This window comes from Vigna unguiculata, chromosome 3 (genome assembly GCF_004118075.2).
Source record: "Vigna unguiculata cultivar IT97K-499-35 chromosome 3, ASM411807v1, whole genome shotgun sequence".
In the NCBI taxonomy this organism is placed as follows: Eukaryota; Viridiplantae; Streptophyta; class Magnoliopsida; order Fabales; family Fabaceae; genus Vigna; species Vigna unguiculata.
The window spans coordinates 53,835,210-53,848,518 of NC_040281.1; the positions used below are offsets into that span (position 1 = coordinate 53,835,210).

A 13,309-nucleotide genomic window follows, 5' to 3' on the forward strand; every position below is an offset into this window, starting at 1 on the left:
TGATGTAAGGCTCTGCTACGTGGATACAACAATTTAATAATGTAACACTATTAAGTTTCTTCTCAAACTTTCTTTCAGACATGCTTTTTCTTAATTTCAACTTTAATCGTAGCTATGACAATTGCACATTCAAAAACTGAACTACCAGTATGTACTTTCTTCATATATATTATTCACTCCTTTTCAAAATAATTCACTTTAAAATGTTTTTATTTTTCACTAATTAATGATTATTTTGAAACCAAAAAATATTAGTTAAATGTTGTTCAATTTATCTTGTGAATAGTACTTTTTTTTAAAGTTAAACCAGTTTTAAGGAGAACAAAATAAGTAGTTGTTGACAGATTAAATTATTTATTTTATTTTTACTCATTTCATAGAAGTCAAATCCAAACAAGAGCAAGGCAAATGACTTCTTAAAGACTTTGATTTAAAAAATAAACAACAACTGTCATTACCAAATTTTATTTAGTAAATGTCATACTGACTTTTTTATTTTACTACTAGGCTAATACCACCTAATCAACATTTGAATGAACAGATAAAAAGATAAATATGTAAGCCCTTAATCTTATATAAGTAAAATTATATAAAGCTTTTGATGTCAGAGTGCATTTCTTTTCAGGATCCTAGTATTCTAACACCCAATCAACTTTTACACATATTTTATATTTACTATTTTACCATTCAATTTATTTTTTTATAAATAAAAAAATATTTTTTAATAACTATATTATCTTTGACAATGAGTCGTGAAAATAGTATTTTTAGTGTTCCAAAATATATTTTTTCTTGTATTTGTACATTAAGATTAAATATATTTGTGATCTTTTACCTCTTAGTGAAAATTGAGATTAGTTTCTCTTTGAAATTTTGGACTAATTTAATTTTTGATATTTAGAAATGTTTAGATTTAATCTTTTTAACTAAAGTTTGTTAGAGTTATTTGTCGTTTTCAAAGACGTTTCTCAATTAATATTGAAGCAAAAATATGTCAAACAGTTAAGTAATTCAAATGTTAGTGTAAAACACGTTTAAAATGTCAAATAAACTTTACAAAATTTGGTTAAAAATGACTAAATTCATACGTTTTTAAAGTTAAATGACTAAATTTAGTCAAAGTTTGGAAGAGACTAATTCCAATTTTCACTAAAAATTAAGGGACAAAAGAATATTTAACCCTATAAAATAATCAATATTACCTTGTCAAAAAAATTTTATACCCACTTTAGATTTATTACTTTATCTTTCAATTTTTTTTAAAAAACGTAAAAGTTTTTTAATAACTATTTTAACCTTCGTTTATAAGAGTACCTATGCCACAGATTGAAGTAGTCAAGAGACATTTTACTGCAATAATATAATCCTTAAACGGTCTTTGTTTATATATATAAACGTAATTAATTTTGTTTAATCATTAAAATATAAACTTTTTATTGATAAGCAATCTTTCCTTGTTTGAAGAAATGTGCTTGCAATGCTTTTTTAAGTTTAAAACAAAACCAACTCCATTAGAGTTGCTGTACCTAAGAACCAAATTTGCACTGTTCAGATTGCATAGCTTTCCTTTCGGTCTATTAGCCATAGTTGACAAAACAGTAAACAGAATCATGTGGCAGATACTGAAACCGAGTAAACACAAGATTTCCGCCATACAGTGCAAGTGACCAAACGCTATGTTCTTGCCAACAAAGACCGTTTACATAATAAAATCAATAATCAAATCAATTAAAAATAAAATAAATTTCAAATAGACTAAAAATGAAATAAATTTAGATTATACAAACCATATTAATCGTTGCTAGCATCGGATCTAAAATTGATTATGTTTAAATGGCCATTATATTAACACATTCCATGACCAAAATACAAGAAATTTGAGCTGATTCTACAAGAAAAGAGTGTTTGGTTGAATTTTTTAGTAAGCTAGGTAGAGAGAGCTGCACTTTGCGTCAAGTTTGTGGCGTTGTAATTTGAGTTTGTTGCACAGTAGTGGTCCAGCTTGATGAATTATTATGATTTTTGCTACTGAGTGTACATAGTGATTAGTGAGAAGGATTTATTAGCACACACCACTTGTGTGCCAAGAAAGAGAAGGAAACAACAGATAGATGGGTGGTCAGGTTTTATGGTAGGTGACTAAACAACCACCTTGTGCTCACATGCCTTCTTTATGTGTATTATAAAATCTACCTTTCTATCTCTTCATGTGTAATGCCTTCGGCTACCTATCCCAATTTTTCAACACCTCATTCATTTCTCTTTGATGCCAAGATAAATAATTACCCCACAAACATCTCACCTTCCCAGTTTATCATTATATAATTAACTCTCTCAAATGCATCAGTTAGAATTCTTGAACTTTCAAAAACAACCAAAACAGTGAGCTTGAACTTTTCTGAACTGAAAATTGTTCTACCAATAACATATGGCACCAGGAAAATAAAATTAAGAGAACAGTGTGTTATGAGCTACTTGAAAAATCTGAACAAAAACAGAATACCCTGAAGAAGAATAAGAAGAAGAAGAAGAAGAAGAAGACACATATCCTGTAAAGAATTAATGAAATGAATGCAGAAACATCTCTATACAGTTTGAATCTTCACTCTGAAGTAGCAGCACCGATAGAATACACTATGTCACCTTTGGCTATAAGATCAGGCCTACCAGTGCCTCCTGCTTGTGGTTGTGGTTGTGGTTGTCTTGTACTACCCACCAGGGTCTGTTAGAGTCAGCATGACTATTGCTTTCTTCCTCAGTAGCAGCAGGGAGATTAAGATCAAGGAAGTCCCTGATTTCTGCCACTGGTTCCTGAACTACAACTGTTTGAAAGTTTCTACTCTCAGACCCACCAGTCATATGAGATCTCTTATGCCCACCCAAGGCTTGGCCTGATGGAAAAACTTTGAGGCAAATTGGGCACTCATGCCCCTTGCTCTTCTTGGACTCAGTAACTCTTTCCACCTCATCATGAAAACCAGCACCCTGTTGGTGTTCCCCCAGATACTCACGGTCAGTGTTGTTCATGAGCTTGCGTTCGGTTGTTATTGGATCAGGAGAGAGATCAGTTTCAATGCTGTTTTCGCTGCTCTCATTTCTCGAAGCAAAGCAGCCCTTGATCTTCTTGTGGCTAGCTCTGTGGCCTCCGAGAGCTTGGTATGAGTGGAAGGTTTTATTGCAAGTGGTACACTCAAACTTGCCTCTCTTGTGAGAGTTCTTGCTTGATTCAGGTTCTGAAGCCTTGTCGACACAGTTCTTATTTGACTTCAATTCAGAACCGAGAAACTTTGTCTTGATCGAATTGTACTTGTTGCCGGTAGTAGCGGACTTTGATAAAATTGATTCTGGTTCATTGACTCTGCTCCTCCCATGTTCCCCTTCTGAATCCTCCAATGCAGACACATACTGAAGCTCAGAGTTGTTGACCTTTTCATATCCTTTACTGGAAACTCCGCTTTTGTTCGCTCCAAATCCATTTTCAGTAGTCTCCACAGTAGTAGTCAAACGCTGTGAACTCTTTCCTCTGATTGAGTTGGGATTTTCCGAATTGCCAACCTCCCACTTATCATGACTTTGCTTGATCATTGTTGCTGTGTTAGGCGTGAAGTTAGTGGTGCCATCAAATTTGGCAACCAGATTAGTTCGAGCTGAAGATCGAGCTTCGAAATAAGCAGAGTTGTTGTCAGAGGATTCGGCAACAGAATGAGGACCACTCCAAGGACTCACGTCCCTACTGAGCATCATCAAGCTCATAGCAACCTCTTCTTGCTCCTGCTCAACCTCAGAGAGAGAAGAGGAAGGATTGGCGAAAGACACAACCGAAGAAGTTGCTGCAGCAGAAGCAACGGTGTACCTTGTTCTTCTCTTGGACCTTCTTCTCTTATTCGGAGCAGTTGCTTCGTTATCAGACTGACTATCCATGACCACCTTAGCATTAGTCCACGAATCTTGATCTTCCAAGCTGTTAGAAACTCTCTCTTTCTCGGAGTGGCATTTCATGTGGCCAAACAAGGCCTTCCAAGAGTGGAAGGCTTTGCCACACTCTTTGCAGAACTTGTCAAACACCAAAGCGTCTTCGCTCGAATGATCCGAGATTCTCCAAGTCTTCTTGGGGTTCTCTCGGAGGCCATAGCCAGCGTTGGTTGCAGCAGCTTCGGAATCTTTGTCTCCATCATTGTTGAGAGACGACGAAAAAAGCTTCCTCGCCGGCAGCTTTTCTTTTTCCTCCGACGACAAGTTGGTGATATGAGACCTCATGTGACCCCCCAAGGATCTGCCACAAGGGAAGCACTTGCCGCAGAACTTGCACGCGTGTTTGAATTCTTGAATTTGATCTGCTTCCATTGAATTCGGTGACGGATCAGTGAAGCAAAAGGGTTGGTTGGGTGTTGATTGGAGGCGGAATCAGAGAGTGTCCAGGAATGCTGAATTCATCGATCTCGTGACGCCAATCAGAGAAGAAGAAAAGTACAAGTAACGAGACCCAGATCAGATTATTGATGTGAAAGTGCGAAAAGCTGCATCTTGTTGGAGTTCCCACAAAATTTGCAAATCTAAGGCAGAAAAAGAGGAGAAGTGAAGCAAAGGAAAGCAAAGTAGTAGAAGAAGAAGAAGCAGGGTTTTGTTTTGGTCAGTTGAATTTGAAAGAAAAAAATGAAAAGTTGAAGAGGTGTGGTGGTATGTTGTGTTACCTTTGTTGGCAATGATGATGGCGAAGAAGAAGGGAAGAGAGGAGAAAAACAGGGAGAGAGATGATTTCTCTCTCTTCTCTCCACTTGACTATATTTGGAGGAGAAATCCATGCATGGAAGCAAAGATAAAAAAGAGGATAGCAGCACGTGTACTCAACTCATGATACTACTCCACTCCTAATCCAACGGCGGAGCATGTGTCCACGTCAGCATCCAACAGCTGAGGAACCTACGAAAACTAACTCCAACCCCAACTATTCCTTCCTTTGTCTTGCTATTAAGGAAATGAAATGGTTGCTGTTACTGTTATTGTTATTGCTATTGCTATTGCTATTTCCACCACTCACTTTCTCACACTCTTCAAGTGAAAGGTTCCACCCTCCGGCCGTTATTCTTTGGACTTTCCATTAGTGAATGGTTTTTATTTGAAGGATTAGAAAAAGATTTAGAAGTGGGGCCCAGTCTTACCCTCTATGCTATCCAAAGCCTGCTCCTATGCCCACTGTTTCCTGATTCTCTCTTTGGCTGATTGAGGAGGCACGTTTTGAGGGCACTTTCGTAAACCAAAACTATTTTTCAACTTCTTATTCCCCTTAGTCGCTTCGCATGCACCTTCTCTTAAATATTCAATTTTTATCACCAATGTTTGTTAATTATTAGTATTTTTGTAAATGTCATTTTTTTTTAGGGTAACAAAGATACAGCTAAATTCTCTTGGCATGACAGGAATTGTTTAAATTGGTTAGGTGGACTCTGAAATTGCATTTCAGAGTAAGAAGTTGGATAAAAATTGTAAGCCATTTAATTGTTTGGAGTATGTATTAGTAAAGAATGCTAATTCAGCCTTGTAATTAAGTTGAAGGCAAACATGTTGGGTCTGGGTGTTTCCTGTTTTTGAATTTTCTTTCATATCACACGTACAAACTCTTAAATAAAAGTATGAGAAAAATGATAATTTGGTGAAGGATCGATTTCCAATATTGACGTTACACATAAATGATTAAAATCATATAATTTTGGGTCGTTGTCATTTCGAGTATTTTCAATGGATAAAATTTTTGGTGTGTCCCCACCTACACCCCCTGAAAACCAGTGATGCGTTTTTTCTATTATGTGGAGAGTAATAAATTGCTAATTGCTGTTAGCATTGAAATTTACAAAATGTAATATGAGATTCTTTACTTCAGTTGTGATGTTTTTTTTCATTAGAAATTACAAATATATATCTGTCTAACTCACGTAAATTATTGAGATTTTTTTTTAAATTAAAATTTTAAAATACTAAAGTTATGAATTTTTTTAATTATATATATATATATATGGATGTCAAAAAAATTCGTATTTGCAAGTATCTACGGATAAAACTTGCAACGGGTATGAAATGAACATTGTAAATGAATACTCGTGGGTACGGGTATTTTTAATACTCGCGTATTAACGAGATGAGTATGAGTATCATAGTATTCGTATCCGTGGATACCCGTATCCACTATACTCTACTTTAAATTAAAAAAAAATGATTAAAATATTAAGATATTGATTTTGAATGAGTTATTTTTTTATCAATTAGTTTTAAAAAAAATTATTTCTTTGTACTTTCATTCAACACTATTTAAATGAATTATTTGGACATTATTTAAAATTTATGAATGTTTTGTATTGTATTTTATTTGAATTTACGATTAAAATATGTTGTTAAATATTTATTTTTATTTTTATGTACATACCTACAAGTACTCGTGAATATCCATAGATATTAAAAAATTAGGTGGGTACCCAGATAACGGAAAACTGACAAATATCGATACAAATACGGGGTAGATATTTATCTAACAAATAGTAGGAATGACAAATTCGGGACGGGTCAGGCGGGCTGACCCGCACAAAAAAACGCGGGGTGGGTTAGGATGTTGAACCCGCTGGCCCGTAATGACCCACTCTGCATAGACCCGCAGCCCGCGCATGCTAAAGGTGGGACGGGGCGGGCTGGCCCGCTAGCTCGCTTACAAAATTATATATTCTATTTTTTAGTTCTCACATCATTCATCATATTATTTCTTTAAGTTCCTTTTATTATTATTATTATTATTATTATTATTATTATTATTATTATTATTATTATTATGTTTATGTTTATGTATAATCATTGTATATAAGATAATGATTTTAGTTTTTTAATATGAAATATCTTTTTATGCATTTTTAAGTAGATGTTTTGTAAGGTGACATGTTACTATTGTATTTTAGCTATAATCTTCGTTGTTATTTTTATTGTCTTTGATTCGATAAACTAATTGGAATTATTTCGATAGAAAATGAATATCAATTATTATTAAAAAAAAAGTATTTTGCTCAACACAAAAAAAAAATTCACTCATCACAAATGCGGGACAGAAAAATAAACCCGAAAGTAAATTGTGGGACGGTCCAACCTAACCTGCACTTTACGGGTGAAAACAGGCCGGATTGACCTTCTTTGTCATCCCTAACAGATAGGGTATGGTAGAGCTAATATCCATACCCTATATGTATGTTGACATTCCTATATATATATATATATATATATATATATATATATATATATATATATATAATTTAACTTTGACTTATATAAATTAATTATTATTATAGTTGTGATGGTGTTGTATTTTGTTGTTGTTATCAGTTGGGGTGGCATAAGTTGAAGGTCTCAAAGACGTTTTTAAAATAAATTTAAGAATGAGATATTTTTATTTATTTTTAAATTAATTTTTTTATAATGTATAATTTTGTTTAAAATTCAGTTTTTATGTTTCTTTTTGAAAAATTATTTATAATTAATTTAATTGAATATTTTTTTAATAGATAATAAAGTTGATATTTTATTTTTTTAAAATATTTTTTATTTCCAATAAATTTTAATTATTTTTAATTTTGATTTTTTTTGTATTGAAGTAATCAATATAATTAATATAATTATTAACGTAATTCTATAAATTATATATGTATTTAGAAAAAAAATATTTTCTTTGTACTATTAAAAATGATTTAAAACAATAAAATTTAATTCTAATTATCAAGAAAATGAGAAAATGGACACGAATTTTTACATCCAAATTCTTTTCTTTTTAATAGATGCTTAAATTGAATTTCTAACTTTTAACTTTATCAACCTGCATATTTTGTTTTGAAATTATTCATTGATAAAACATTAAAAAAAACCTTATTCTGATATAAATATATTATAATTAATTTAATAAAAATATATAATTAAACTGATCTTAGTTACAACGTCTAAACGGTTAGCATGACGAATAATCGACTCTAATAAGATTAATAACTTTTTTTCAGATAAAAATTACTAGAAAAAAATTATATATATAAATATCACATAAGTCCAATCCAGAGATCGAATTACTTCTAACCTAAAACTTCAAAGCATTTGAATGTATAGATTTTTTTTTTTTTTTTATATTCATACGTGTCATATGCATAGTACAACAGAGAATCCATAATGCAGGTGAAAACGATGAAAGCCAGGTCAGATACATTTACTGTCATTAAAACATCGCATAAAATTATATGTTATATACGCTGAGACTTTTGAAATTAAAGAGTTAATCTAAAAGAATAGTGTGTATAAACAGTTCTGAATTCTTTAATGAATTTTTTTATGTTCGATTCTTATAAATTTAAAATAACAAAAAGTTAAGAATGAAGTTCTCAGTACAGGTGAAGAATAAGCATTTTCATAATGCTTTCTACAGACATTTCCAATAAAAAAAAGTATAAAATCAACAAATTTATCATATATAATAATCGTTGGAAATAAAATCATAGTTACACGTATAAGAGGAAATAAAATCTTAGACCATGTTGGTCTAACTTCATTTTCTCACTTAAAAGGTACTTTTATAAGTTAAAGTGAAAATAAAGTTTTAAAAACGAAGTTTTTATGATTTGATAATTTGTATTTAATTTAATTTTAAAATTCCTTTTAAGTTAAAATTTGTTTGGAAAAAAAGAAAAAAAAATTCGTTAGTCATGTCAATATATATTTATCTTAGAGATAAAAAAACATAAAAACATTAATTTATGCATTTAAAATTTCAAGTTTTTAATATAAAAGTATTTTCATTTTAAAATATTAATTTTAAGAAAAATATGTTTATTAAAAGAAAAATATATAAATTAAATATAAGGACAATATTTTAAATTTCAAAATATACATTTATATTTAACTGTACTATTTATTCATTTAAATAATATGATTTTATTTTAAGTGATGAGCGTTTACAAATAAAACATATGATATTTAGATTTTCTATGTCAAACTAAGACTTCACAATAAATAAAATCAATTTAAAAATAAAATAAATATGTAAGAATTAAATATAAGGAAAATATTTTAAATTTCAAAATATACATTTATATTTAACTGTACTATTTATTCATTTTAATAATTTGCTTTTATTTTAAGTGATGAACGCTTACAAATAAGACATATGATATTTAAATTTTCTATGTCAAACTAAGACTTCACGATAAATAAAATCATTTTAAAAATAAAATAAAAATGTAAGAATTATTTAAATAAAATACGTTGAAGTATTCAAATTGAGAAAATATAAAAAATTTAAGAAACCAAAGAAAAATTAAAAAATTTGGTATTTTTTGTCGTGTGGATTCAAACAGGACTGTTCTGTATAACAATAAAAAAAAATAATTTTTTGCTAGCTTTATTAAAAGTAACTTATTTTTAAATTTTGTATCCTACATATATCACATTAAAGTTTAAATATTCTCAATTTTTAAAAGGAAGTCATTTAGGATATATGCTTTTTTATAGCTTATACAAATTTTCATTACTATTGGTAAGTTAATAAGAATGATTTTACTGTTTAAGAGTGTAGTACATTTTTACACATAATCCTTGAATTCTATATTTTAAGCACTTTCATGACAGGAAAAATGCATAACTTTTAAAAAATTGTCTCATAACTAACACAAATGAATGTAATCCAATGCTTTTTTTTTTTTTTACCGAAAGGATATGGTGTTAGATTTCAGAGTAACAAAGAAGAATATCTTATTGTTAAAAAATCTTGATACCATACTTCCTTTTAGATAAAAATAGACATCCATAGAAACTCAACCTCCATTCTAGAAGTGTGTGAGGGAGAATATTTGCTTAATATTTGTTTTATTTAAATTAATTTGTAAGAATATTTCAATTTTTTAAAATATGTTTTCACATACAAAATATTTTAAATATTTTATATTCTCACATTTTATTCTATTGAAAAAATATATAAATAAAATAAATTTTTTTTAAAGGATATTAATATTTTGACACTATTCTTTTTTTATTATCATTTGACATTATCCTTCATAATTATTTATTTTCTCATTTTTTTAAAAGTATAAAATTTAATTTTTGTTAAAATTATTTTTCTTTATATAAATTATCAAATGTTCGTCAAACGGTGTAAAACAAATTTTTTTATTTTCAAAACCCAAAATTACAAACATGTCTATTAAATTTCATGCGCACCGTATCTGACCTAACCTAATCATTCCAACAGAGAGAAGGGAGATAAAATATTTTCCATTAAAATATTATATATGAAAAGTAGATGTAGATGTGATTAGCAAGAGTTGAATTATAATTAGAAAAGGGTATCTGAATAAGATTAGGCATGGTTAATTCATTAAGAGATTCTGAATAAAGAAGTAGTACAAGCTGTCTAGCATCGTGACTTGTGAGTGCCTTCTTATTTTAAGACAAAGGGTGCATTGGATCTTAGTTCCTCTTCATTTTCTCACTATTATATGCTCACACATTACCTTTAAAAGGGTCAAGACCCAAGTAAGTGCCGGCATTTTTTCATTCTTCAAGCCGGCCACCTTCATTAACATACTCAAACAACTTCACTGTAATTGCTTCATTTTGTGCCTCCTTTTGCCGGCAACTTAGTATTCTCGTTCGCTGTTTTTGTCCATACTTTTGTTGTTCTAATGGATGATCCACACACACAAGCAGAAGAAGAAGAAGAAGAAGCTTCATATGCAAAAGGGTAGCATTAGAATATGATGCTTCAAATAATAAATATACTATACATGATTGGACTTTCTATCCCTCCCTGTTAATTTTCTATTTAGGTAACATGTGCATGCACATAATGCATGGCACCAGCTACCACACCTTAACTTCGATGTACACTCCCCACATTTTTTAGCCTCTTATCAAATATGCTATATATTTATGTGTATGCCCTTTTTTGTATATACAAATCTGGAAGAAGAAATTGTGTGCAGACTTCTGAGAAAACGGAGCAATTTGATGAGAAAAGGCCAACAGATAGGAACTTCCATTGTCATGTCATCACTTTTTTTCTTTAAAAAAATGGAAGTAGATGGATGATGGATTCACATCATGATGGTGGCGCACGTGGAAACTTAAATTTGGAGAGCACGAGTCGTTAAAAGTAACGCTGCATTGAACGGTACTAAATACTGAGGTACATGAGCTGGTGTACTAGATGAAATTTGAAGCATAAAAATCTAACAAACACAGAGGCAGATGCAAAACTTTTGGGTCCACTGAAGAAAAATAGATGGACCAAAATAAATATTTAACGAGAATACAGCTGAGCATATAGTTTGCTTCGAAGTGGTTGAACTTCTCTGTACTAACTGGTATATATATATAATAGAGTACAACGCAGAGAATTCACAGAGCAGACTTGTCTCTTTTGGCCCGCATTAAAGCATCTGGGATCTGTCAATCTCTCTTTGCTCCCCCAAACAAGCTTCACTTCTGGGGGAAGATTTTTGGCTATGCAAAAGTCATAACAGAATTAACAAATATAACCACCAAACATGTGGACACTAGACATGTTCAGCTTTTAACAGTACTACTTCCGCGCATACTTTATCTTACGATCCGATTTTGCTAGGTTTATTATATTTATAGAGACGATTTCACTGAAGGAATACAACACTAATGAAATCTGAGTTCATCCATTAACATCACTGTTAACTCAAAACCTTAAAGTAATGGATATTTATCCTTATATAATACTCTACTTTTTTATTTTTAGACAACGTAGGATTTAGGAATTTCTAACAAGATTAAGTTAAATTTAAAAATCTACCTTTTATCTTAATTTCAGACTTACAGATTATTTTAATGAAATTTATTGTTTGATAAATTTATTTTTCTATTCACTATCGGACTATCGTTAATGTTTAGTCTTATCAAATAGAGGAAATGTCTTGAAAGAGTGTTTCATCGGACTTGTGTTAGTCTTGTCTTACTCGGACACAATTGTTTCTGATAAAGGAGGATACTTATGGTCTTGAAACTAAGAGAACTAGCAGAAACAGAATTGGAAAAAAGATTGAAGACTCACTGGTTAGTGACTAGTAGTCACACTACTTGTGTTCCACTCTAGAGAATATAGCATATGAGGTGTGAGATGCTTTTCTTAAGGGTTGTGCTAGATTGACCATTCAAAAGGGTAGCTATATCCGTGATCAAGTTCTGGAAACAGTGTCGGTGGCAGTTGATTGAGGAGAGGCATACACGTGCTTTAGTGTTTAGTTTTGCTTAGCTCTTCCACAAGCTCTACCTTTTTTTTTTTTTTAATTGTAGATCTAGTTGTTGTTAGTCTTAATTCCTAACCACCCTAAAGTTGCTTTTGGAGAAATTACCTTCATTCATGTCGCATACTGCTCTTGATGAAGTTTGATAATGTACAAAATGAAAGCTCAAATGATTCTGAATGGCCTACATATGTAGGTGAATTCAATGCACATAATTGCTAACAAGCACTTGATTTCAAAGCTTTCTTTGCCATTAATTTTTTTTTTTTTTGTTTCCATTATTAAGATCTAGTAGGGGTTTGAAGCTGCTTTTTGCAGACACCCTCTTCGTGTAATTATCAGAAGGGGAAGTGTAAAAAAAAAATAGACAGAGGTTAGTTGAAGATGTAATAGATGTCTTAGCCACTTTGTTAAGGTTTCAATTTTTTATTGGTCCGTTTAGATGCGGCTGAAACATTAGTGATTGATGTTACAAAAATGATCACAAAGTAGAACTTTCTTTTCCTTTGGTGGGTGATTAGATAGTAGCAGATACTGATTTGCTGTAAGCAGGGTAGGCTTTGTATTTTCTTTTCAGAAAAGTTCAGTTAAATAAAATCGATAATGGCTGATGAATAGACTTATAAGAGCCTTGAATTTTCTACATTTTTTGTTTTGCACCCTTTTCCTAAATAGAAGGTGTAGCTAAAAGGTGCATGTGTTGCTTCATTCAAGCAATAATGGTGCATGTGTTATAGAGAGGAAGTCATCACCAGAAATGCTTTGGGGATACTCAAAAAGAATTATTAAATTTACATGTAAGAAAAGGGAGTTTTGTCTGAGTAATAAAATAAGTTTTGTGATAATGTGGGACCACCATACCTGTGCTTTATATGAAAAAAAGTGAGGTTTGGTGTAGAAAACCACCATGATCACGTTTCTACCTTTGTATTTTGGTGCAATTGGTTTAACTACTAAGTTCAAAGTGCAAACAAACCAAAAATGTCCTGCGCCAGGTTAACTAGAACTAGACAACATACGAAAATATTAAC

At 31.1% G+C, this 13,309-nt stretch overlaps 1 protein-coding gene across 1 annotated transcript; it reads right to left on the minus strand.

Annotated features, from left to right (window-relative positions):
- Positions 1-2,527: 2,527 nt before the first annotated feature.
- On the minus strand, positions 2,528-4,900 carry LOC114176104. Its single transcript, XM_028061036.1, has 2 exons — positions 4,692-4,900; positions 2,528-4,553 (listed from the first exon to the last, which is right to left on the minus strand). The coding sequence occupies exon 2, from the start codon at positions 4,342-4,344 to the stop codon at positions 2,650-2,652; it is 1,695 nt and encodes a 564-aa protein (XP_027916837.1). The 5' UTR covers positions 4,345-4,553; positions 4,692-4,900; the 3' UTR covers positions 2,528-2,649.
- Between the last annotated feature and the right edge of the window lie 8,409 nt (positions 4,901-13,309).

Bases quoted from the DNA above. Each gene is read 5' to 3' on its own strand.
- LOC114176104 (XM_028061036.1), bottom strand. From the start codon at position 4,344: ATGGAAGCAGATCAAATTCAAGAATTCAAACACGCGTGCAAGTTCTGC.